Here is a 27,294-nt window from a genome sequence, read left to right as displayed (position 1 = left end):
GCTTCTAGCTGTGTGCGGGTCTTGTTCTATTAATCCATCTATACAGACCTCCATCAGGTTGCAAACTGAATATAATTTTTTTCTGCATCTAGCTCTGAAAAAATATTTGGCCTTCTAGTAGTGTGTGGGACTTTCTCTGTTAGTCCATCTATACTGACCTCCATCAGGTTGCAAACTGAATATAATTTTTTTCTGCATCTAGCACTGAAAAAATATTTGGCCTTCTAGTAGTGTGTCGGACTTTCTCTATTAGTCCATCTATACTGACCTCCATCAGGTTGCAAATTAAAAATAATTTTTATCTGCATCTACAGTACCTCTGAAAAAATATTTGGGCTTCTAGCTGTGTGTGGAACTTGTTGTATTAGTCCATCTATACTGACCTCCATCAGGTTGCAAACTGAATATATTTTTTTCTGCATCTACCTCTGAAAAAATATTGGGCTTCTAGCTGTGTGTGGGACTTGTTGTATTAGTCCATCTATACTGACCTCCATCAGGTTGCAAACTGAATATATTTTTTTCTGCATCTACCTCTGAAAAAATATTGGGCTTCTAGCTGTGTGTGGGTCTTGTTCTATTAATCCATCTATACAGACCTCCATCAGGTTGCAAACTGAATATAATTTTTTTCTGCATCTAGCTCTGAAAAAATATTTGGCCTTCTAGCAGTGTGTCGGACTTTCTCTATTAGTCCATCTATACTGACCTCCATCAGGTTGCAAATTCAAAATAATTTTTTGTATGCATCTAGCTCTGAAAAAATATTTGACTTTCTAGCAGTGTGTGGGACTTTCTCTGTTAGTCCATCTATACTGACCTCCATCAGGTTGCAAACTGAATCTAATTTTTTTCTGCATCTAGCTCTGAAAAAATATTTGGCCTTCTAGCAGTGTGTCGGACTTTCTCTATTAGTCCATCTATACTGACCTCCATCAGGTTGCAAATTAAAAATAATTTTTATCTGCATCTACAGTACCTCTGAAAAAATATTTGGGCTTCTAGCTGTGTGTGGGACTTGTTGTATTAGTCCATCTATACTGACCTCCATCAGGTTGCAAACTGAATATATTTTTTTCTGCATCTACCTCTGAAAAAATATTGGGCTTCTAGCTGTGTGTGGGACTTGTTGTATTAGTCCATCTATACTGACCTCCATCAGGTTGCAAACTGAATATATTTTTTTCTGCATCTACCTCTGAAAAAATATTGGGCTTCTAGCTGTGTGTGGGACTTGCTGTATTAGTCCATCTATACTGACCTCCATCAGGTTGCAAACTGAATATATTTTTTTCTGCATCTACCTCTGAAAAAATATTGGGCTTCTAGCTGTGTGTGGGTCTTGTTCTATTAATCCATCTATACAGACCTCCATCAGGTTGCAAACTGAATATAATTTTTTTCTGCATCTAGCTCTGAAAAAATATTTGGCCTTCTAGCAGTGTGTGGGACTTGCTCTATTAGTCCACCTATACTGACCTCCATCAGGTTGCAAATTCAAAATAATTTTTTGTATGCATCTAGCTCTGAAAAAATATTTGGCCTTCTAGCAGTGTGTGGGACTTTCTCTATTAGTCCATCTATACTGACCTCCATCAGGTTGCAAACTGAATCTAATTTTTTTCTGCATCTACCTCTGAAAAAATATTTGGCCTTCTAGCAGTGTGTGGGACTTGTTGTATTAGTCCATCTATACTGACCTCCATCAGGTTGCAAACTGAATATATTTTTTTCTGCATCTACCTCTGAAAAAATATTGGGCTTCTAGCTGTGTGTGGGACTTGTTGTATTAGTCCATCTATACTGACCTCCATCAGGTTGCAAATTGAATATAATTTTTTTCTGCATCTAACCCAGCCAATAGTTTTGGCCTAATACCACAGTTTGGCCACTCAGCTCTGCTCGGTTACCATCCATTGTTTTTTTGTGCAAACAACTCCAGAGTTGTGAATTAGTTAACCACCAAAATGAGTGGAAAAAGGCCTGCTGCTGGTGGAAAGGGGAATAGGCGTGTTGGGAAGGGGAAAAAAGGTTGTGTCCGTGGGGTAGGTGTTAAAGCAACAGTAACATCTGCAGAAGAAAGACCATCTTCCAGCCAAACTAAAATGTCTACTTCTTTTAGCGGACAATGTGATAAGATCCCTTTCTTACGGCCACGCCAATCGCTACAAATTCCAGATGAGGCACAAAAACAGCAGGTGCTTCAACGGATATCAAGTGCTCCTTTAAGTGGGCTCTCCTCCACATCAACTTCAACATCACAAATACTCCAGTCCTCAAAGGTGTCACCCAAATCGCACTTGCTTCCTCACAGCTCCCAAATCTCCAGCTGCCCGTCTGAGTATGAGGTAGAACAGATGGTTGAGTCTGCAGAGCTGTTTACTCATACTATAGCCTGGGAATCAGAGGTCGACTCCAGCGCTTCTGTGAATCCAGACGAGGAAATGATCTGCACTGATGCCCAGAATCTTTATGAGTCGGATCCAGGACCAGACGCAGAAGGTTCTGACCATAATGTAGACCCTCATTCCCAAACTGTAACTCCTGTTGGTGGAGACAATGAGGAAGACGATGATAAGACTCAAATACCTGATTGGAGCGACAACTTTAGTTTTTTGTCAGGGCAGGAACAGGTTGGCTCTGAGGACGACGGGTGTGATAACACACAGGGTGATGATGATGAGGTTGGAGATCCCACTTACTGTCAACCCACAGTCAGCCAAGAGATGAGGTCAGCAGAGGAGGTGGAGGAAGATGCTAGTGACGACGAGGTCAGGTTGCGCCTTCCTGGACAGAGATGTAGTACTGGAAGCACGTCAACAACTGCATCCTCAAACACAACTCTGCCTCTCACCACAAGTCGTGGTGGCTCTTCAGGTCGCATGGGTGCTAAGCCTTGCATAGCCTGGGCATTTTTTCAGATCGATAAAGATGACCCAACTCGTGTTATCTGTAACATTTGTCAGCAAAAGCTAAGTAGAGGCCAAAAAATACATAGTTTGAGTACTTCATGCATGAACCGGCACATGGACATGAAGCATAAGTTGCAGTGGGAAGCTCAGTGTGCTACAATGCGGCCTAGCCGGCCGGGCCAACCACCGTCTGCCATATCTTGTGCATCCGCGGCCTCTTCATCCTCTGTGACTGGGGGGACAGCAGTCACACCTGTTTTGGGGCGCACACCTGCCACCTCTTTACCCGCAACAGCCAGCGTGATTGGCAGGTCATCATTTTCTTTGGAGGTGGTAACAGCAGCTGGTGTTGAGCGCTGTCCGACATCGATAGCACCACCTTTGGATCAAGGCAACCTAACATGTCCGCCTGCATCTTCCTCACAGACCGGCAGTTTGCCGGGGACACCCTTATCAACCCCGTCTAAGCACAATAGCCAGCCCTCGGTCCCTCAGATGTGGACAAGTAAAAGACCATTTCCTCCTAGCCATGAGAAAGCTAAGAGGTTGAATTTCACCATCTGCAAGCTCTTGGCTACAGAAATGCTGCCTTTCCGCCTGGTGGACACAGAGGATTTTCGAGACCTTATGTCCGTCGCAGTGCCCCAGTACCAGATGCCCAGTCGGCACTACTTCTCAAAGAAAGGTGTGCCTGCGCTCCACCAGCATGTCGCACACAACATCACCGCTTCTTTGAGAAACTCTGTGTGTGACAGGGTGCATTTCACCACAGACACTTGGACGAGTAGGCATGGACAGGGGCGTTACATGTCGCTGACTGGGCACTGGGTAACTATGGTGACAGCAGGACAAGGGGCTGCTGTCCAAGTCTTGCCGTCCCCACGAGTTGTGCGTCAATCCTCTTTATGTCAAAGTTCCTCCACTGCTTCTGCCTCCTCAACCTCCTCTCGGTCTTCCACCTGCACCCAAAGCCTGTCTGGTCATGCCACAAGCTTTCTAACTGCGCAGAAGGGATCCTGCACACCTCCTTACTATGCTGGCAGTAGGGCTCAACGTCATCAGGCGGTTTTTACATTGAAATGTCTGGGAAATGTGAGTCACACAGCTGAGGAGTTGTGGTCAGCTCTGGAGAACCAATTTCATGAATGGCTGTCTCCACTGGACCTGAAACCAGGGAAGGCCGTGTGCGACAATGCTGCAAACCTGGGTGCGGCCCTTCGCCGGGGCAATGTCACACACGTGCCTTGTATGGCTCACGTGTTGAACCTGGTTGTCCAGCAATTTTTAGCCCACTATCCCAGACTAGATGGCCTTCTGCAGAGGGCACGGTCGCTGTGTGCTCACTTCCGCCGTTCGCATCCCGCAGCTCAGCGACTTACATCTCTACAGAAGTCGTTGGGCCTGCCACTTCACCGGCTAAAATGCGATGTGCCTACCCGGTGGAATTCAACTCTGCACATGTTGCAGCGACTGTGGCAGCACCGACAAGCCCTGGTGCAATACGTTCTGACGTATAGCCTGGGCCAACGAGATCCAGAGGTGGGGCAAATCACGCTGGAGGAGTGGTCTCAGATCAGGGACCTATGCACCCTTCTGCACAGTTTTGAAATGGCGACGAAGATGTTTAGTGCTGATGATGCCATTATCAGCATGACTATTCCGGTGATTTACATGCTGGAGCACATGTTAAACAGAATTCGGAGTCAGGTGGTGGCACAAGAGGAGGTGGAGGAAGTAGAGGAGGAGGAGTTGTATGCGGAAGGGCTAACATCTGCAAGGTCCAGACGGTCGGCAGCACCAAGGCGGCAGGCATGTGAGGGTGGGGGAGATGGTTTTACCAGGGCGCATGGTAGCAGCCAAACTAGTGAGGAAGGTGCAGGAGCCCAGGAAGAAGTGGAGGACGAACTGATGGAAGACTCATCAGATGAGGGAGACCTTGATCACATTTCTGTTGTGCGAGGTTGGGGGGAGAGGACAGAGGAAGGAAGCATGATTGTTACCTCGCCACCAACACAACAGGGACTTGGTGCTCCTGGATGCGCAACACACATGAGTGCCTTCTTGCTGCACTACCTGCAACATGACCCTCGAATTGTGAGAATTAGAAATAATCCTGACTACTGGGTTGCCACACTGTTAGATCCCCGGTACAAAAGTAAATTTGCCGAAATTATTCCTGCCATAGAAAGGGATGCACGCATGCAGGAGTATCAGCAGAGACTGTTGCAGAATCTTACATGTGCTTTTCCACAAAACACCAGTGGTGCACGTAGTGAATCTCACAGTTCCAACTTGCCAACCGTGGGACCGTCAAGTGTTCAGCACTCAAACCGTAACAGAACCACAGTATCTGCTGGTAACATCAATTTTGCAGAATCATTTCACCACTTTTTTAGCCCATCCTTTGCAAGGCCACAGGAGACAAGAAGTCTGACACATAGTCAACGCCTAGAGACGATGGTACAGGAGTATCTCCAAGTAAACATTGAAGCCACGACTGTGTCACTGGACCCTTGCTCTTTTTGGGCTTCCAATCTGGATAAATGGCCGGAGCTAGCCACTTACGCCTTGGAGATCTTGTCATGCCCCGCAGCCAGCGTTCTGTCTGAACGTGTGTTCAGCGCTGCTGGTGGTGTGCTGACAGATAAGCGCACGCGGCTCTCCACTGATAATGTAGACAGACTCACGTTCATAAAGATGAACAAATCATGGATCCGAAACGACTTTTCTACCCCTGTGTCATCCTGGGGAGAGTAAAAGCTTGATGATCGGTTAAAATCACCCTACCAACCGTTTTAAGCTTTCAAATTACTAATCCTGTTTATCTGTATCTTGACTGGAAAATAATTTGGGCTTTGTAGCAGTGTGCAGCACTGATCCTATTAGGCCATCTATAATAAGCTCCACCAGATTTAAAATTAAAAATAATTTTTAGCTGCATCTAGCCCGGAAAATAATTTTGGGGCTCCGAGATGCGCAAGACACATAAGTGCCTTCTTGCTGCACTACCTGCAGCATGACCCTCATATTGTCAGAATTCGAAGTAATCATGACTACTGGGTTGGCACACTCTTAGATCCCCCAAACTTTTCGATCAACCTTTTCATTTTAATAAAGACCAAAAAAATGGTCATTTTGAAATTATAAGCATTAGCAGGTTGTTAGAAACTGAAATCAAACAGTTTTCAACTCAAAACTTTATTCTAGGTGATGTTACATTTTCACATAGGACCCCTTGTTCGAAAGGAGCTTCTGAACTCTCTCGTCCATTGAATTTGTCAGGTTTTGGATGGTTTCTGCTTCAATTGTTTTGCATGAGGACAGAATACCCTCCCAGAGCTGTTGCTTAGATGTGAACTGCCTCCCGCCATCATAGACACTCCTTTTAATGATGCTCCAAAGGTTCTGAATGGGGTAGAGGTCAGGGGAGCATGGGGGTCACACCATAAGTTTGTCCCCTTTTATGCCCATATCAGCCAGAGATGCAGATGTTTTATGTGCAGCATGAGATGGTGCATTATCATGCAGAAAAATGATCTTGCTGTGAAATACACGGTTCTTCTTCTTGAACCATGGCAGGAAGTGCTGTTTGAGAAAATCCACATACATTATGGAGTTCATCTTTAGCGCCTTCAGGGATCCTAAAGGGGCCGACAATCTCTCTCCCCATGATTGCAGCCCAAAACATTACTCCACCTCCTCCTTGTTGGCGCTGTAGCCGTGTTTGCGTGGGGTGTCCATCAACCAGCCATCCTCCACTCCATCCATCTGGACCATCGAGCGCTGCACGGCACTCATCCGTGAACAAAACAGTTTTGAAATCAGTCTTCATGTAATGTTTGGCCCACTGGAGCCGTTTCTGCTTGTGTGAAGTGGATAGAGGAGGTCGACAGGATGGCGTATGCACAGCTGCAAACCTCTGAAGGACCCTGCATCTTGTTGTTCGGGGGACGTTGGAGGCACAAGCAGCTTCAAAAACTTGTCTGCTGCTATGACAAGGCTTTTTTGCCGCTGCTCTTTCAACCTGACGTAATTGCCTGTAGGAAAGAGTCCTCAATTTGCCCTTATCAGCACGCACACGTGTGTACTGTGAATCAGCTACATACTTCTTGATTGCCAAGACACTTCATCCTGATCATCGCACAATGTTGATTGTAGTCATGCCTTGACCTAAACACTCCACAATTTGTTGCTTCTCAGCAGCCGACACATCCTTTTTCTTTCCCATTTTGGCAGAAAATGTAGGCTGCTTAATAATGTGAGAGAGCCTTCTTAAGTAGTCTTGCCTTTCATTGGACACACCTGCCAAACTAATTAGCACAGGTGTCTGCAATTGCTTACAGTGATATAAAGAGCCCTGAAACACATCACCATCAATGAGTTTAACTGACAAACAAACAAATTCTTCCCTTATCACTCCTAAACACTTTTTGCATAATAATTTGGAACGCAGTGTACATGTGCTTTTCCACAAAACACCAGTGGTTCACGTAGTGGATCTTACAGTTCTAACTTGCCAACCGTGGTCTGTATGGAATTGTTCAATAAAGGGCCCAAAATTAAGATAACATAGATGGGAGAGGTCTCTATGAATAGGAATTCCTAAGTATTTGATACCCTGTGAGGGCCAGGCAAAGGGAAAGTTGGACTGGATGGAATCCTATATGGATTTGGGGAGGGAGACATCGAGGGCCTCAGACTTCGCTGCATTGATTTTAAAATTTTACCATGTAACAAAGTGATCTATTTCAGCCATAACAGCAGGGATGGATATATGTGATTGAGTGATATATACTAGGACATCATCAGCAAATAGAGAGCACTTGTACTCGGTGCCTCCCACCTCAATCCACCTAATATTGGGGTTATGGCGAATTGATGAGAGCAGGTGCTCCGTCACTAGGATGTATAAGAGAGGGGACAGAGGACATCCCTGCCTTGTCCCATTGGTGATTGTGAAAGGTGATGAAAATGTTCTGACGCACCCCCTGGGCCTTGGGACACCCGGAGCCGGACCCTTTTTGGTGGATGCTGGTGGTTGTAGTCTTCGTGGCGGCGATCCGGTTCCGTGGCTCAGGGCGGTCAAACCAGTGGCGGAACTATTTATGTGGTTTTGATGTTTAAATGTCCGACTACGCCACCCGTGGATTGCGGTCAGAGTGAACCGCCGCTACAGGGCAGACCGCTGAGGCTGGTGTTGTGGGTGCAGCAGAGCGTAGCATAACTCCCCACGGGAGGAGTATAGCCTCAGGGCAGTGTATGCGGAGGATGGGGGTGATGGTGCAGGGCAGCAGCAGTAACGACACGGAGTCAGTGATGCAGTCCAGGGCCTTTACTCACAGTTCTTATTATCCAGACCACGTCTGCAGGTAACTGCTGCCCACGTCGTACTGTGCTCACCAGGTGAGGGGCTCAGACAACTCCCAGATAACTTTGGAGTGCTTCACAGGACCCCCTTTGTGTGTCCTTTGTCTGGCCTTTCTTACCAACACTTCTGTCCGGCTGCCTCGGGCCTCCTCTTGGTAAACTTGGCGCCAGTTTCCCTGACCCTATGTGGTGCCTTCCTAGCGGGTGTAGCGAGGGGCTGCGCCACATAAAATGTCAGAGCCTCCGGTTTCTAGCTGAGGGTCGTTTCCTGCCTCCACTAGTTCGGGGACCGGTCTCCCCCTTTGGCCTGACCCCTCCACGCAGGTGGATTCGGGCGTGCGGTGGCGACTCGCCCGTCCGCACCTCTGGGATCCCTTCATTCCTCGTTCCTAGAGCCTTCTCCGCTCCTCTTCCTTCCTTCTCCCTCTTCCAGGCCTGGGCCTCTGTTACTAGGCCCGCCTCCGGAGCAGAGCTCATGCAGAGCCCCTGCTCCCTGCCACTTCTGCTCAGACTTCTCTGCACTGAACTAAGATGGTGCCCACCTTTTATACTCCCTTCTCAATGCACCCAGGAACTGCTTCCTCCCTGCTCCTGCACTACAGGGTTCCCCTTCCTCAGTGTTCCCTCCCCCCACTCCAGCCAGGGACAGGGACTGTCGTGCCCATCTCAGGGGCATATTGGTCGCCCTGCCCCACGGCAATGTGGTGTAATGCATGCAGGTGTCGGGTCCTGATCCACACTCCATCCTTACCTGAGAGTGAGATATCACACCTCTGGGTGAGGTGCAATACGTCTGTAGCAACCGAGCCCTCAGGGTGCTACAGTTCCATTTATCTTCAGCCTAGGTGACGTATTGCGATACAGGGCCGTGATTTTGGCTATAAAAGGGTCCCCTAGACCCCTACCCCAAGCTTTTTAAGAGAATCATATATGGCGTGCCAGGAGACTCTATGGAATGCTTTCTCAGCGTCCAACGAGAGTATCTAATTACAAATTTTTAACTGCATCTAGCCCAGGAAATACTTTGTGCCTAGTAGCAGTGTCTGCTAGTCAGCGGATTATCCCGGCTGTTAAGCAAGCTACACCACCTGTAGTTTAGACACTTAATTTTTTCAAAGGAAATGCTTCGGGACCATGGGATACTTAGTGAAGAGCATCAGGAGGCACCCCAAGGCATAGGGGCTGGGACTGGCAGTAGGATGCCTTGCGGTGGACAGCCGAGCTCGATCCTTATAAAAGCTTTTTAACTGCAGCAGCTTTAGTGGACGCTACTGGAGCTGGAATTACCGCGGCTGCTGGCATGAGACTTGCCCTCCAATAGATCCTTGTAAATGGATTTAAAGTGTATTCATTCAAATTAGAGAGACAATTTAAATTAAAAAGCTTAGAGCTGCCTCCACCACAGGGGGGCTCGCTCGACCCACCAGCGGACAGGCACCAGTATTGGGAGAGGGGGGCTGGCCATCAGGGTTCACCGCGGCTCTGGCACAAACCCGGCGACACGGAGGTGGCACGGGCAGGAGCGGACTGGCCGTGTCGGCTTCTCACTTTTTGGATTTTAGAAGGGCATGACATGCCTATATCTGTGTCTCCCCCTCCTTTTACTCCTCCACCTCTTTTATTTTCGCATGACTATATGTACTTGTCACTTTTCCATGTGTTAGTTATGTCTTCTGAGCAGTTTGTCAGCTTTTGGACACCTTTGAAGGTGTTTTCTATGTGTTTCTATGTGTTTTTGTTTGCCTGCCATTGGTTTTAACGGTGTTCGAAGGTGTTCGACGAACAGTTCGGCGAACACACGGGTGTTCGACGAACCGAACCGAACTCGAGCACTACGGGGGTGGCTCAACACTAGTCAGTACCTCCATCTAATATGCAGTAACTGCAAAAAGCTATCCTGTCAGTATGGGCCAATGTTCATGCAAAATAAATGAAGTTCTGAAGGCAAAATGAGATCCAACTCCCTACTAAATGGATGTTTTTAATAAGGTGGCCATTCAGTGTATGTTCAATACTTGGTGGAGATGACAGGATTAATGATGAATGGTTGGATTCATACAGGAGACCTGCAAATATTTGATAACTACTGCTGTCATTTTTGCTTGTCATATAAATTGATTTTTTATGTAATTTGAAATAATTTCTTACGACTTCTCCATCTGTCTGTGCCTTTTATAATATTTGTTTCAGGGTAAAGATCTGACCCATATTAATACTACAGAGACATATGTGAGGGGTGATGAGCGGTGTAAAGAGGAGATTCCTACACATAACCACACAGGTGAGTAGTAATCACTAAATGCAGAGAACTATAGTGGTGCTTGAAAGTTTGTGAACCCTAAAGTATTTCCCATATTTCTTCATAAATTTGACTTAAAATGACATCAGATTTTTACAGATCTAGAATCAAATAAAAAAAAAGACTCATAAATATTTAGACTTTTTCATTTTTAAATGAGGAAAATAATCCAATATGACAGTGGCAAAAGTATGTAAATGACGCGACCAGGGGATGGGGGGACGCCTCGGCCTTGCTGTTGGTTTTGGAGGATGCCGCGGTGGCCGGCACCCAAGGCCGTACCCTGGGGTCACTCTTTAAAAAGCGAGGAATTGGGGGAAAGGTGTATGGGATAGGGAAAGTTCGTGACGCTACCCGTGGTGTCTAGTGAGGATCACCAGCGCTGCTACAGTCTTCTGAGGCCGGTGATCAGGCAGCTTAGTTGGTACGGCTCCCCACAGGTGGAAAGGGGCCTCAGGGCAGCGTAGGAGAAGAAATGCAGAACAGAGCGCTGGCGGGTGCAGAGCCGCGGAGGAAATAACAGACAGAGGCAGGATTTGAAGTCATCCAAGTCTTTACTCACGGTAGTGCTTTCTCAGCCCAGAGGTTGTCTCTGCTGTCACACGGTGAGCTGCGGCCACCAGGGTGGGGTTCAGCACACTCCAGGTAGTTCAGGAGCGCTTGACAGGACCCCCGCTCTAAAGTGTTCCTCTCCTTGTGAAGCTTTTCCCGCCTTGTGTCCCCCACTGTGTCCCGTACGGGTACTGCGATGTCCTTGATGGGTAGCTTGTAGCTCCCGGACCGACTGGGTGCCCTTCTTGGTTACTAGTGGTGAGAACTTGGCGTAAGGTCGGGTCCCTCTGGATGAACTCAGATTAAGGAATACAGGTGGCAACTCCGCTCCGTCCGTATCCCCCCTGGGATCCACATAAGCCTCCGGACTTTTCCGACAGAGACGTGAAGTGCAAAGTCAGATAATCGGGGACCGGTACCCCCTCTTGTGGCAGGGTCTCTCTGGCAGGGCCAGAATAAGGTATGCAGGTGGTGACTCCGCTCCGTCCGCACCCCCTGAGATCCTTTCGCCTGTGGAGCTTAACTCCTCTGCTCCCCTCCTGGGCCTTCTTGGTTGGACTCTGACCGGGAACAGAGCCGGGTATACTCTGCCCCAATCCCCTGTCTCGAGGCCTGAGACCGGGAATCGTGGACCCCTCAGCCGGTTGCAGCTTACTGCTGACTTGCCGTCCCAAAGACCCACGACTAAAGACCCGGTTATTAAAATGGCCTCCAGTTATATATGATTCTATTAAGTGCTAAAGTAAAGTGCTTCCTCCATCCTCACTCACTACTTGGTTCCCCCTAACTTTGGTTCCCTCCAACTCCTCCATTCCGGAACGGGGCAGCACTATGGCGCTTTTAGGCCCCCTGCAGAACAGGAGTGGTGTAGTGTTGAGTGTATTGGTTGGGGTCCTGTGTGGTGCTCCATCCTTACCTTGGAGAGGAGATACCACACCTCATTTTGAGGTGCAGTACCCCTGTGACGACTGAACCCTCAGGGGCGCCACATAAACCTTTTGAGCTAGCAGATAATTAGAAGGTGAAATTAGTCTGGAGTTTTTTGTAAACGGAATGACAATAAGGAGCAGGCAAATTGTTTTTACTCTAAAGACAGGGATCAGTCAAAGACAGATCTTCACAATATGTTTATGGAAGTGTATCATTGCATGAACATAAGATATTTCTGAAGACCTCAGAAAAAGAGTTGTTGATGCTTGTGAGGCAGGAAACGTTATAAAACCATCTCTAAACAGGTTGGACAGGTTGTGTACAAATAGAGGAAATTCAAGGCCATTATTACCCTTGAGGGCTTGACCAACAAAGACCACTCAAAGAGAATCTTTGTAGTAGTCCACGAGGTCACAAAGAAACCCAAGGTAATCTCTAAGCAACTAAAGGCTTCTCTGACTCCATCGTCAGGAGGACACTGAACAACAGTTTTGTGCATGGCAGGATTGCAATGACAATGCAACTGCTCTCCAAAAAGAACATTGGTGCCCATCTCCAGTTTATTTAAGATCACGTGTACTTGCCAGAAGCCTATTTGAACTCAGTGGTGGGAGTATCATAGATTTAACCTGTTTTGCTACATGTAGGCAAGGACGACATGCCATTATTGATCGAACAATGAATTCTGAATTTTACCAGGAAATATTAAAGGGAAATGTCATGACATCTGTCCATATGCTGAAACTGAAGTGAATGTGGGTTATGCAACAAGACAAACAACCCAAAATGAAAAAGTCATTCTACAAAAGAATGGTTAAAGATGAATAGCATGAAAGATTTTGAAAGGCCATGGGAAAGTTCTGACCTCTATACTATAGAAATGTTTTAGAAGGACCTGAATAGAGCAGTTCATGGGGAAAAAATATCAACATAACACAAGTTGAAGCAGTTTTGTAGGGAGGAATGGGGTAAAATTACTCCAAGCCGATGTGCAGGTCGAACCAACATTTACCAAAAAAGTTTGAATGCATATTATTGCTACATAAGGGGCCACACATAATACTGAGAGCAAAGCTTCACAAACTTTTGCCATTCACAGACATGTGATATTTGATCATTTTTCTCATTTAAAAAACGACAAAGTCTAATATTTATGACTCCTTTGTTTGCTTTGGTTATTTGTGTGCTTTTAGGACTTGTGTGAAAATCTGATGTAGTTTTAGGTCAAATTTATGGAAAAATATGAAATATTTGCAAGGTTTCACAGATTTAAGCATCATTGTATATGGCTTCTAGAAGTATATGTTGCATTTTTTTAAAGTTTGTTCACATCTAGTTATTTTATGTGAATGTTATGCCTTAATTGATATACCACTGTCTCCTACTGTAGTAATGGACACTGTAGGCTTGCCCAGAGGCAGCGGTGTTTCAGGAGAAAGCTTGTGCCCGTGCTTACTCTGCTGCACTGATGACGCACAAATTGTAAAAAGTGACACCTTCCAAAAATGTCCCCAGCACACTAAGAAAAAGGCAGTTTTTTTCACATACAACCAAAAAAATGGATGGGATTTGCATACTTCCTGCCACATTCCGACTAGACTTGTCCGGCCTTGCTCAATATACTTGCATTGAGTGAGGCCATGCACGTTTAGTCGGCACGTGACTGCATATACGCAAATCACATACTTGAGTACACACTTCTGGAGCCGGCTTCAGTGAATCCTCACATTGCAATCTGAAGATTCACAAGTCTATAGCCCCATAGGCTGACTGCAGACTTGTACCCTAAGGCCGTACAACCACTTTAAGTGCATTCCTGTCTCCACCCAGGGCTACTGTCTGAATTTTCGTAAAAACACACTCAGAGATGACCCTGTCGGAGGCACTATGTTTGATAAGGCTAGGTTCAGGTGGCCATGTCAAAAATCGTGACAGTCATGATTACAAATTGCAGATTTGTAATCATGATTCGTGGATGGGTGAAAGCGCTGCATTTTACTGCATGCAATATCCTCGTCCATTTACAGGAGCAGAATAGGGTATTTTTAAGAAATACAACAAACAGCTTACCACTTAATCTCTGTGAACCAGGAACTCTCATACATGGACATCCAGAACGCAGATGGATTTTAGCAGCAAGGAAAAATCCTTACATAACAGTTTATTTTAGATACATTCAAATTCCAGAGCCCAAATCGCTGGCCTTTCAGAGAGATGTGTCCATAGTAATGGCCTTTTATAAGGATTTCTCCTTTTTGCTGAAATTTAATTTTTTCATATACAAATAGAGACACAATTTCCTTTATGGTGCTGGACTCCACAATGTAAATAGGTCAACAACTGGTAAGAGGTGTTGAGGAGAAGGAGAGGATGACCTACACCAATTAGAACAGGGGTGGCGAACATTTTTACTGCCAGGGGCCACTTGGGTATTTATACCATCATTTGGGAGCCATACATATTTATCAACTTGAAATTTATCCTGCTATGTTTGGACATTGATTTAGGTGGATTGTGAAAGTATTCACCCCCTTGGCTTTCTCCCTAATTTGTTACATTACAATTTGTGCTAAAATATTTTTGTAATCTGATTTGTGTGTGATTCATCAAAACTAAATAGTCTAAGTTGGTGAAGTGAGAAAAAGATAGGCAGAAATGTAATTTATGGCATATGCATATGTATTCACCCCTTTTTGCCATGAAGCCCCTAAAAATTTATGGTGCAAGCAATTACCTTCATACTGTAAGTCACATGCTTAGTGAAAGAAAGTCCACCTGTGTGCAATGTAAGTGTCACATGGTCTGTCAGTATATATGTAGTGAGCTGGCCGGCTCTGGCTGTTCTGTGATAATTGATATAGAGCCTGTTACAGAAGTGATTACTCAGGATGATGTTGCCACCTTGTGGCCAGAGGTTGCACCTGCGCAGGGTGTGATGACAGAGAAAAAGACTGAGCCTCCTGTGTCCCGCCCTAGAGAGTCACGTGACCAAAGTGGGAAGCAGGAAAAAGCGCGCGAAGAGTCTGCTGTGGTCTGTGAAAAGAGCCAGGACGGTGTGCAGGCCCTCGTGTGTGGCGCAGGAGAGACTCTCAACGTGATTTCTTCTATCTGACACCATATCCTCGGAGCCTTCCCCAGCTCCTGCACTGCTGAAGGATTCAGCTGTTACACTCCCTGCTACTGGAGTGTGGACTACATAAGGGGACCCACCAGAGCTTCTATCCGGATCAGAGAGACTGTAAGCGGGACCTCTGGCGAGAGGCCGAAGTATCCCTTCCTTTCTTTCCGCGAATTCTGCTGTTCCTGTTTTTTTTTCCGGCTGGGACGCCCTCCTGCAAAGACAGACAGGCCTGCGACGGGGGACACATCCTTCTGGAGTAAAGGACTGGTAACGTGTGAGTAAGGACAGTGAGGGTCAGCTTATCAGTACACGTTATTACTGTGCATATTTACGGTTGTCATTTATTGTTTTTTTTCTTTGCTGTGTTAAAAATGTATACGAGTAAAGATACGGTTATCAAGATAGAGTCTGTGTGTGGGGATCTTGCTGGGCCAGATCATAGATACCAATGCGCGGCCTTGCCCGCGGTCACTTCATATACACACCTTTTCTGAAAGGCCACAGAGGCTGCAACACCATTAAACAAGAGGGACCACTAACCAAACTACACCATGAAGATCAAGGGGATCTTCAAACAATTTAGGGACAAAGGTGTTGAGAAGTACAAGTAATGGGTGGGTTATAAAAAATATCCTTATCTCTGATGATCTCCAAGAGCACCATCAAATCCATTATGATCGAATGAAAAGAACATGGTACCATAACAAACCTTCCAGGTGGGGCCGTCCTCCAAAACTCTCAGCCCAGGCAAGGAGAGCATTAATCAGAGTGGCAGAACAGAGACCAAAGGTAACCCTGAAGGAGCTACAGTGTTCCCAAGCAGAGACTGTAGTATCTGTCCATACGACCACAATAAGCCATACACTCCATAGAGGTGGTCTTTATGGAAGAGTGGGCAGAAAAAAGCCTTTACTTAAACACAAAAATTGTAAGGCTTGTTTTTAATTTGCCAAAAGACATGTGAGAGGCTCGCCAAATGTATGGAGTAAGGAGCTGTGGTCAAATGAGACCAAAATGTAACTTTTTGGCCACCAAGGTAAATGTTATGTCTGGCGCCAAACCAACACAACTCATCTTCCCAAGAACATCATCCCCACAGTGAAACATGGTGGTGGCAGCATCGTGCTGTGGGGATGTTTTTCGGCAGCAGGGACAAGGAAAATTATCCGAGTCAAGAGAAAGATGGATTGTGCGCAATACAGGGATATTCTTGAGCAAAAACTGTTTCAGTCTGTCAGTGATTTGAGACTGGGACTGAGGTTCACCTTCCAACAAGACAATAACCCAAAGCATACTGCTAAAGCAACACTCGAGTGGTTTAAGGGGAAATGTGTAAATGTTTTGGAGTGGCCTAGTCAAAATCTAGGCCTTAATCCAATTGAGAATCTGTGGTTAGACTTGAAAATTGCTGTTCACTAGAGGAAACCATCTAACTTGAAGGAGCTGGAGCAGTTTTGGGCAAAAATCCAAGTGGCAAAATGTGGAAAACTCATAGAGACTTATCCAAAGCGATTTGCAGCTGTAATTGCTGCAAAATGAGGCTCTACAAAGTACTGACATTAGGGGGTAAATAGTTATACACACTAAAGTTTACAGTTATTTTGTCCTGTTTGTTGTTTGCTTCACAATAAAACCAAATTTTCACAATTGTAGGCCTGTTCTTTACATAAACTGATGCAAACCCTCAAAAAAACTGAAATTCTAGGTTGTGAGGTAGCAAAACATGAAAAATGCCAAGGAGGTGAATAATTTTGCAAGTTATTGTAATTAACACACTTCTAATGTGATGGCTGGAATTGATTCTCTTTTGTGCAATGATATTATCTGGTATTGATAATGTTGCTACTCGCAACTGCTTTTCCAGATTTGAGTCTGGAGCGTAGTCGATTCTGAGATGAATTTTGAAAAGAACTTACAGCAATGTCATACTGAACACAGATGTATACTACACTGCAGGTTTTCGCACAGTGGGAAATTCATCACTGCTCATGTAACATTTCTAGAACTCAAGCAGTGGGGGGTCTTCAATATATACATCAAATAGGAGTCACAGACTTCTCTATATACATCACATAGAAGACACTGGGCATATACATCACAGGTGGGACGGGGGCATATGCATCACAGGAAGGGCTGGGGGTATATACATCACAGGAGGGGCTGAGGCATATACACTGACGAACAAAAGGGTAATAAATAATGTTTTGAACCTTTGACTTTCAGGCTCCATACATCACCATCCACTACTGCTTCGAGCGTGAGACTACCATCATTTTATAAACAAGCATCTAACGCACCCCTGGGCCTGTGTCGCACAGCGTTGCGCATGCAGGAGCTTACCCGGAGCCGGATCTGTTGAGGGTTGTAGTCTCGTGGCGGTGACCCGGTCCGTGCCCAGGGAGTCAGACTAAGTGGCGTTGTATTAGCGGTAGATGTTGGACGACTACGCCACCCGTTGAATGCAGCGAAGGAGCTGCCGCTGCAGGGCAGACCGCTGAGGTCTGTGGTAGGATTGTGCAGCGTGATAGTATCACCCCCAACGGGAGGGGTATGGCCTCAGGGCAGCCGACGTGGATGATGGGGGTAGCAGGAATCACTCAGAGACGATGCGGTGTAGTTCAGGGTCTTTACTGGTGATAAAGATAGACCCTCCCGGAGTACTGGCTAGCGATCGGGGCCTGGTCAGTCCTTGAGCAGATGTGATCTCCCCTGGCCAGGCGGAGTTGTAGGCCTCCCAAACTGACTGTACTCTTCTGGCTACCTTGCTAGAGGCGGGTATAAGTAGCCCACGTCCCTGAGTGTACCGTGTGGTGCTCACCCGTACGGCCGGTGACTCGGGGCCTTCTAGTAGCTTCCGCTCCACGACGGCGGTGCTGGTCCCACGCGTGTGACCGTGCCTTCGGGTTTCTTGGCCGGAGGACCTGAAATCCCCTGCCGGTCGGTTTCTGCTGCTGGGTAGGAGTTAGTCCCCACAGCCTCGGACTCCGGGTCCGGTGATAGCTTCCCAGTCAGGGCGAGCTCTGCAGCTGCCAGCCCCTGACTCCTTATAGCACTGCTCCCACAGAGCTCCTGATGTTCTTTTCCTATATCTGCTTCTCTTCTCTGTCTCTACTTCTTCTCTACACACTAACCCTGCCTCAGCCCTAGGTTTATATAGGGGAAGTTCTTCCCCTCCCAGGACTAACAGGAGGTGTGGCATGCATAGGATCCCTGACCAAGAGACCTCCCACCTGCTCTCAGACATAACATTGCTGTTACTGTGGAAACCAGACCCCTGGGGTGCCACATTCCCCCCTAGTGAAATTTAGTACTCCGGGACTAAACATATTTTTAGAAAAACATAACAAGGTATAAACAATAATAATACAATAAGAAAAACACATAAAGATGGTTACGGCGTGTCCGCAACCGGGTGCAGTTTTGAAGAAAAGCAAGGTGTCCATTTCACCAAAACAGGGAGACGTAACCAGGTAGGGGTCTGTCCTGCCCCGAGTCCTTAACAGTCTTTAGTCCATTCCTAGGTTACGCTCCAACCAATTGTACAAGGATTCCCGGTAAATCCACCAAGGACTCCTAAAAATAACTAGAAACACATAATTATTTACAAGTAACAGACAGGTGACCACAAATAAAACAATTTAAACACTTCAAATCCTCCAACGTGCGGGTAACTGGCCTCTAGTGGCCCTAGTGGACCTACGGAGCTGACTGTCTGGCCCTGAACTACAGGGTGTAGGAGCTGTCAAGGGTAAACTGGGCAGCTGTCTACGGGCTCTTTGGCTCACTAGGGGTACGGCAGGCTCACTATGAGCAGAGGGTTGATCCTCCTGTTCTGCTTGTGTGGAGTCTGCTGCCTCCTGGACCGGCTGCTCTTCCAGCTCTACCTGTTGCTCCGTAGGCACTTGGGATGCTGGTTGGAGGAACGTGAGGACGGGTACCACAACTGCACCATTGACTTGAGTCCAGGACCGAGGGAAGTCTCCGAGCACAGTACTAACCATATCTTCCCTTTTCTCTACGGGTCGAGGGTCTTCTTGCTCTCCTTCTGGGTTCCGTAGCTGTTCGGGACACTTCTTCAGGTGATCCCGGGATACAATGGCTGTGGTTTCCCCTCCGTCTTTACTGATGGTACAGACCTTTGGGTTGTCGTGGCTTGAGGGCAGTACGGTGTACGGGTCCTTCTCCCACTGGTCGTCCAACTTGTGGAGCCGTCTCTTCCTCTTCAAGACCTGCTCTCCGGGTACCAGGGGAACAGCGGGAGCATACTGGTTGTAAGTTTTCTCTTGTCTTTCCCTAGCGAGACAGAGACTTCGCTCCACGCTCTCCTGTACTTTCCGGTACTGCTGCTGCCTCTCTGTGTCCCAGTCTGCTTCCGGTGAAGTGTCCTCGGGTGTCAGGACTCCCATCTCCAGGTCAACAGGTAGCTTACCAGGCCTTGCCCTCATTAGGTAAGCCGGGGTACAGTTGGTGGAACCTACAGGGATGTAGTTGTATAGGTCCACCAGGTCGGGCAGCTTCTCAGGCCACAGACTGCGTTCTTCCAGGGGCAACGTTTTCAGAAGATCCATTACCACCTGGTTCATTTTCTCACAAAGTCCATTAGTTTGCGGATGATAGGGTGTCGTCCTTATCTTCCGGCAGCCATACAGATTGCAGAATTCCTGGAAGACCTCCGCTTCAAAGGCAGGTCCCTGGTCCGTCAGCACTTGGTCCGGGTACCCGTGTGGACGGCAGAAGTGCTGATGGAAGGCTCTAGCTGCTGTTTGAGCTGTTAAGTCCTTAACGGGGACGACAACCAAGAACCGGGAGTAATGATCCACAATGGTTAACGCGTAGACGTAGCCACTTCTGCTTGGGGTCAGTTTTACATGATCCAAGGCTACCAGTTCCAACGGCTGCTTGGTGACGATGGACTGAAGGGGGGTCTTCTGGCTGGCACGGTCCTTCCTTCTTAGGTTGCACGGGCCACAGTCTCTGCACCACCTCTCGATGGTTCCCCTCATGCCTACCCAGTGGAACCGCCCGCGCAGCAGGAACTCCAGCTTCTTCCATCCGAAGTGTCCAGCCCCGTCGTGGTATGCCTCCATCACCATGGCTGCGTCTCTTCGTGGCACCACTACTTGCCAGATTAGTTCATGCGTCCGGGAGTTAACCATTCTGCGGCACAACTTCCCCTTGTAAAGGAACAGTCGACTCTTCTCAGCCCACAGTTGTTTGGCTTCCTCCGGAGCGTCTGGGTCAAGGCGAGCCTCTGGCCGAGTCAGCATCTCCTTCACCAGTCGGACGGCAGGGTCACTGTCTTGCGTTTCCTCCCAGTTGTAGTGAGGCAAGGGGTTAAACGTAGCGGCTTGCTTACTCCTTACCCAATGGGAATACTGGATAGTCCCATGACGGTGGAACGCGGGGAGTTCGACTTCTTCCAGTCCCTCTGAATCTTCACCTACGTCCGGTAGGTTTGGCATCCTGGACAGGGCGTCCGCGTTGGTATTGGAGCGTCCTGCCCGGTATTTGATTGTGAACTCGTAGTTGGACAGACGGGCCATCCATCTCTGCTCTAGGGCACCGAGTCTTGCCGTGTCCAGGTGTGTCAACGGGTTGTTATCCGTGTACACGGTGAACCGGGAAGAAGCGAGGTAGTGCTTAAAGCGTTCGGTGACTGCCCACACCACTGCCAGGAACTCTAGCTTAAATGAGCTGTAATTCTCAGGGTTTCTTTCGGTGGGTCGCAGTTTTCGACTGGCGTAAGCGATTACTCGTTCTTTCCCCTGCTGGATCTGGGACAGTACGGCTCCTAGCCCGATGTTACTTGCGTCGGTGTAGAGGATAAAGGGCTGGCTGTAATCAGGGTACGCCAGGATTTCATCCCCCGTGAGGGCCATCTTCAGCTGGCGGAAGGACTTTTCTTCTAACTTCTCCCATTTGAAGGGCGGCTTCTGGTTCTTGGCCTTCCGGGACTGGCCTATCAGGAGGTCCTGCATAGGAGCTGCCTTTTTGGTGAAACCGGGGATGAATCTGCGGTAATAGCCTACCAACCCGAGGAACTGCCGCACTTCCTTTACACTGGAGGGACTTGGCCATTCCTTAATTGCGGTGATCTTATCAGGGTCGGGAGCCACTCCGTCAGCGCTCACCACGTGTCCCAGGTACTGCACCTTTGGTTTTAGGAGGTGACACTTGGAGGGTTTTACCTTTAGGCCGTAGTTTGCCAGAGCTTCGAACACTTCCGCCAGGTGTTTCAGGTGGTCCTCATAAGTCTTGGAATATATGATGACATCGTCCAGGTACAACAGGACCGTCTCGAAGTTTTTGTGGCCCAGACAGCACTCCATTAATCGTTGAAAGGTTCCTGGTGCGTTACAGAGTCCGAACTGCATGCAGGTAAACTCGCTAAGTCCCATCGGGGTGGTGAATGCGGTCTTCTCCCGGTCCGCCTCTGCTACAGGAACCTGCCAGTACCCGCTAGTGAGATCCAAGGTAGAGAAGAAGTTAGCAGATCTTAAAGCAGCCAAAGACTCCTCTATCCTTGGTAAGGGGTACGCATCCTTGTGTGTGATACGGTTGATTTTCCGGTAATCTACACACATCCTCATGGTGTTGTCTTTCTTTTTGACTAAGACTAGTGGAGCTGCCCAGGGGCTACAGCTATCCCTGATCACCCCAGCCTCCTTCATGTCCCTAAGCATCCCCTTGGCGTGTTGGTAGTGTGCAGGGGGTACGGGTCGATACCTCTCTTTTATGGGAAGATGGTCTCCCGTGGGGATGTGGTGTTCTACCCCCTTGACTCGCCCGAAGTCTAACGGGTGTTTACTAAACACTCTCTCGTACTCTTGAACCACCTGATAGACTCCCTGTCTCTGGTGTGAGGGAGTGGAGTCAGTACCCAAATGTAGTTGCTGACACCAGTCCTCCATTGTTTCCTTAGAGCCGTTACCTTCCTCCGGGGAAGATGGAGGCAAGGGTTCTACGGACTGTATGGAATTTTGATTGATGGTATACAATTTGGCTAGTGTGGCATACCGGGGCAGGTACACTTCCCTCTTCCCGATATTTATTATGCGAACGGGCACCCTCCCATGGCGTACATTGACCACCCCCCGTGCTGTCAAAATGGTGGGCCTACTGTCTGAGTAAACTGGTTCTACCATTGCCTGGTAATCTCTACCTCTCAGACCAATAGCTGCCCGGCACCAAATCATCATTTCACTTTTTGGGGGCATGGCAATAGGAAAAGGGTCACACATTCTTACGCTACCAATCTCACCACCGGAGAGTTCTATCTGTTGCCGTCGCATCAGTGCCCGGATCTCTTTCTGGAGCACTCGCTGCTGGCCGGAGCTGGCGTTCTTGGCAACCTGCTGTAAAAGGAAAATCACCTCTGCAAGACAATTTTCAATTACATTAGTTCCTAGAGTTATCTTTGGGTGACTCTCGTGCTTGTCAATGTCTACAATGATCAGTCCCTGTGCCGCCAATTCGACTCTACCGATTTTAATGGTCACCTCTTTAAATCCAATCTGTGGCACGGGCTGACCATTGCTGGCGATGATACTCAAGTCGTCGTCAGGGTAGCGGGTGATATCCGAGTCATTCCAGTACTGCTTGAAGAGCACGTACGGGATAGTGGTAACCTGTGACCCGGTGTCCAGTAGGGCACTCATGGGGATGCCATCCAGTACCACAGGCAAGACTGGACGTCCTCCCACATATTTGTTGCGCCAGTTCGATGGGCCTGATGATCTTTTTCCTGGGGTTTGGCCCTCTACCCCAGGTTGTGCCAGTTTAAAGGACAGTACCTTGCCATATGTCCGGGTTGATTGCAGCGGCGGCAGATGGGTTGTCCGTCCTCGTTGTATCGGTCGCTGGGTCTTCCTCTGGCCGGTGGGGTCCTCCTTGGTCGACGCCACGGGATGTCCTCCGGTCCGGATGCCAGCTGGATCTTCCCTGGAGTGGAAACCTGTAAAGACTGCACAGTTCGGGTTAGCGCGGCAACGCTTTTAGCTAGCTCTTGGACCTGATGGTGCAGGTCTGGAGCCGGGTCATTGTTCAAAGCCTGCGCATCAGCTCCCACAGGCCCTGCCGACAAGGGTGCCGCCTACTGGTGGTAAGTGGTAGTGGGGCGTCTGTGGGTCACAACGCCACCTGATGCCGGTTCTCGGAGCACCCGGATGGCTCTGTCCTTGAACTGTGCAAATCCCAGATGAGGGTCCTGTAAGGCCATTGCCCGCAACTGGGTTCGGTGGGCATTGCAATATAAACCCTCTATAAATTGTTCAGTCAACAGCCTGTCCTCGTCTCCCACGCCGTCAGGGTCGGTCTGGTTAATGGCTCTCAGGGCCTCTTGTAGGTTCAGGGCATAGTCCCTTATACTCTCGTGTGCTCGCTGCTTGCACCCGTAGAATCTAAGCTTGATCTCGGCTGAGGTGCGGGTATCAAAGGTGTCCCTCAGCCGGGTTAGTATCCCTGCAACAGTCCTCCCCCCAGGTGGCCAGGACTTTACCTCCCTTTGGGCTGCCCCGGTTAATTGGGCCACCAGGATGCTCACTTTTTGCTCTTCTGTGAGGGGATACACCTGGAAGAGGCTATCCAGCTTTTCTCTAAAGTCATGCAGGGTATGTGACTCCCCTGAGTACTGGGGTAGCCAGGCCGCTCCCGGGATATAGGGCATGGTGAAAGGCATGACTGCAGCAGCGGTGGCGCTGGCGGGGGTTGAGGCAGTGAAGCTCTCCTCCGTATCCGACATCTTCCTCCCCCCTAGTGGACCGTGGCCTACCTTGCGATGATCCTCTTCCGTAGGCCACGGCTCCGCAGTGGATCGTCAGGGTTGAGGACCTTCCGTCGCGCTCCTGTGACGTCGGCGTCTGCTGGGCTCCTTCCAGGACCTTACGCAACGTCCGGACGTGAGGCGGGGCTTCAGTTCTCGCGCGCTTTCGGAGTCCATGCCCCTCTTCTTCCCGCGCGGCGTCTTCAAGATGGCGTCCAACGGCGGGAAAACTCCACGGATGGCGGGAAGAAGGCAGAAGATGGCGCCGGATGGCGGGAAAACTTCGCGGATGGCGGGAAGAAGATAGAAGATGGCGCCGGATGGCGGGAAACCTCCACGGATGGCGGGAATCTTCAACACTGGTAAGTTTGAACAGTCTTTTTCAGGCACGCAGTACCCGGTGGTTGCGGGCACGAGATCCTGCCGACTACGCCAAAAGTTGACGCACCCCTGGGCCTGTGTCGCACAGCGTTGCGCATGCAGGAGCTTACCCGGAGCCGGATCTGTTGAGGGTTGTAGTCTCGTGGCGGTGACCCGGTCCGTGCCCAGGGAGTCAGACTAAGTGGCGTTGTATTAGCGGTAGATGTTGGACGACTACGCCACCCGTTGAATGCAGCGAAGGAGCTGCCGCTGCAGGGCAGACCGCTGAGGCCGGTGGTAGGATTGTGCAGCGTGATAGTATCACCCCCAACGGGAGGGGTATGGCCTCAGGGCAGCCGACGTGGATGATGGGGGTAGCAGGAATCACTCAGAGACGATGCGGTGTAGTTCAGGGTCTTTACTGGTGATAAAGATAGACCCTCCCGGAGTACTGGCTAGCGATCGGGGCCTGGTCAGTCCTTGAGCAGATGGGATCTCCCCTGGCCAGGCGGAGTTGTAGGCCTCCCAAACTGACTGTACTCTTCTGGCTACCTTGCTAGAGGCGGGTATAAGTAGCCCACATCCCTGAGTGTACCGTGTGGTGCTCACCCGTACGGCCGGTGACTCGGGGCCTTCTAGTAGCTTCCGCTCCACGACGGTGGTGCTGGTCCCACGCGTGTGACCGTACCTTCGGGTTTCTTGGCCGGAGGACCTGAAATCCCCTGCCGGTCGGTTTCTGCTGCTGGGTAGGAGTTAGTCCCCACAGCCTCGGACTCCGGGTCCGGTGATAGCTTCCCAGTCAGGGCGAGCTCTGCAGCTGCCAGCCCCTGACTCCTTATAGCACTGCTCCCACAGAGCTCCTGATGTTCTTTTCCTATATCTGCTTCTCTTCTCTGTCTCTACTTCTTCTCTACACACTAACCCTGCCTCAGCCCTAGGTTTATATAGGGGAAGTTCTTCCCCTCCCAGGACTGGGCAGGAGGTGTGGCATGCATAGGATCCCTGACCAAGAGACCTCCCACCTGCTCTCAGACATAACATTGCTGTTACTGTGGAAACCAGACCCCTGGGGTGCCACACATCTATCTCATACATAAATCTGACTTGCAACTATTTAGCATATGATTAGTTATGTAGTTTCTTGTCATGTCACTGCATTGTTACTATTTTGCTCCTGGTGAATAATAATAAAAATAATTTTCTTCCTGTGTACTACAAAATACAACCTATTCTCACATCCCCTAATAGCTCAGCATGTTATTAGGTTGATTCCCAAGCAGAAGGTCACTGGTTCAAATCGAGGAGCAGCCATGAAGAAGATTTCCCAAGAAAAGAGAAACCACATCATTCAACTCATCGATAGTGGTCTCTCGGCCAAGAAAATTGCCAAAATGCATCACGTGGGTGCCATGACAGTTGGAAGAATACAAAATTAAGTCTATCCGTTCAAAAGTCAAGAGGTGGATGTCCAGGCAAAAGATCAGAGTCATTAAGTCGGATCATCACAAGGTCTATCACTTCTCGCATGACAAACACGGCCGTGGACGTGGCTCGTTTGCTTCGTAATAATGAGATCACAGACGTCCATGCAAGCACTGTGCTGCCCACGTTACAGTCTGCAATGATGGCTCAAATAAAGGTGAAGAAGTCTCGACCTCAATATCATCATAAGGAGCGTCGGATCGAGTTTGCAAAAACGTACAAAAAGTGGACAATAGAAAATTGGAAACGGGTGATTTGGAGCGATGAGACATTAGTCAATAAACTAGGCTCTGATGTGTGCGAATGGGTTTGGAAGAAACAAGGGAAAAAGATGCTGACGGATTGAGAAATTGAAGGAACTACCAAGTTCGGTGGAGGAAGCCTGTTGATATGAGGTTGTTTCACAGCCAAAGGGGTTGGATACTTGACCAGGATCGATGGTGGTCTCAATGCTGAACTATATGTGAATATCCTACAAGAAGAGTTGAGGTGCTGGATTGGCCCCCACAGTCCCTAGACTTCAACCCAATTGAACACTTGTGGATAGAGTTGAAGAAAAAACTGTATACATACCCAAGTGAGTCCACCAGTATGCACCAACTTTGGGAACGTGTAGAAGAGACCTGGGATCAGATTTTGGTCGAGAGATGTTTGAATCTGATCGACAGCATGCCCAGAAAGATTCAGGCAGTGTTGAAAGCCAACGGTGGATTTACAAAGTCATAAAAATTTTAATTTAGTTTTGTAGAAGAAAACAGTAACAATGCAGTGACATGACAAGAATCTGCTAACTAAACATATGCTAAATAATTGCAAGACAAATTTATGTATGAGATAGTCAAGATGATTGTCTATAAAATGATGGTAGTCTCACGTTCGAAGCAGTAATGGATGATGAGATATGGAGCCTGAAAGTCAAAAGTTCAAAACATTGTTACTCTTTTGCTCATTAGTGTACATCACAGAAGGAGCTACTGGCATATATATCACACGAGATGCCTGGGGCATTTACTTTACTGGAGGGGCTGGGGGCACATACATACCAGGAGACGCTGGGGCATATACATCACCGGAGGGACTGGGGACATATACATCCCAATAGAGGCTGGGGGCATATACATCACAGGAAGGGCTGGGGGCATACATCACAGGAGGGGCTGGCTGCACATATATCAAAGAAGACGGTGGGGCCATATACAGTTGTGCTCAAAAGTTTACATACCCCGGCAGAATTTTCTTTCTTGGTCTTGTTTCAGAGAATATGAATGATAACAAAAAAAAAAATTTCTCCACTCATGGTTATTGGTTGGGTGAAGCCATTTATTGTCAAACTACTGTGTTTTCTCTTTTTAAATCTTGCTGACAACCAAAAACATCCAAATGACCCTGATCAAGACGGGCTCAAGGAATACACATCACAAGAGACGTCGGGGCATACACATCACAGCAGAGGTCAGGGCATATACATCACAGGAGACGTCGAGGCATATATATCACAGGAGGGGATGGG

The 27,294-nt window shown here is 48.2% G+C and overlaps 1 protein-coding gene and 1 pseudogene across 4 annotated transcripts in view; one reads left to right on the top strand and one right to left on the bottom strand.

Annotated features, from left to right (window-relative positions):
* The window catches only part of LOC141271469 (uncharacterized), a 524,545-nt pseudogene that overhangs the window by 294,901 nt on the left and 202,350 nt on the right, over positions 1–27,294 (bottom strand).
* The window catches only part of LOC141272065 (uncharacterized), a 77,806-nt gene that overhangs the window by 45,817 nt on the left and 4,695 nt on the right, over positions 1–27,294 (top strand). For 3 of the 4 annotated variants that reach the window (XM_073682373.1, XM_073682375.1, XM_073682374.1), the window contains one exon: positions 10,470–10,560. The exons of the other annotated variant lie outside the window; for it this stretch is intronic. In XM_073682373.1, the coding sequence (XP_073538474.1) occupies positions 10,470–10,560 (91 nt within the window). The remainder of the gene's footprint in view (positions 1–10,469; positions 10,561–27,294) is intronic. 4 annotated transcript variants of the gene reach the window in all.

The sequence above is a fragment of the Phyllobates terribilis genome, unplaced genomic scaffold (genome assembly GCF_046119375.1).
Source record: "Phyllobates terribilis strain yellow unplaced genomic scaffold, ASM4611937v1 Scaffold_5__5_contigs__length_657084704, whole genome shotgun sequence".
In the NCBI taxonomy this organism is placed as follows: Eukaryota; Metazoa; Chordata; class Amphibia; order Anura; family Dendrobatidae; genus Phyllobates; species Phyllobates terribilis.
Note: the sequence above shows the minus strand (reverse complement) of the source record. Positions and strands in the feature narration are given on the sequence as shown.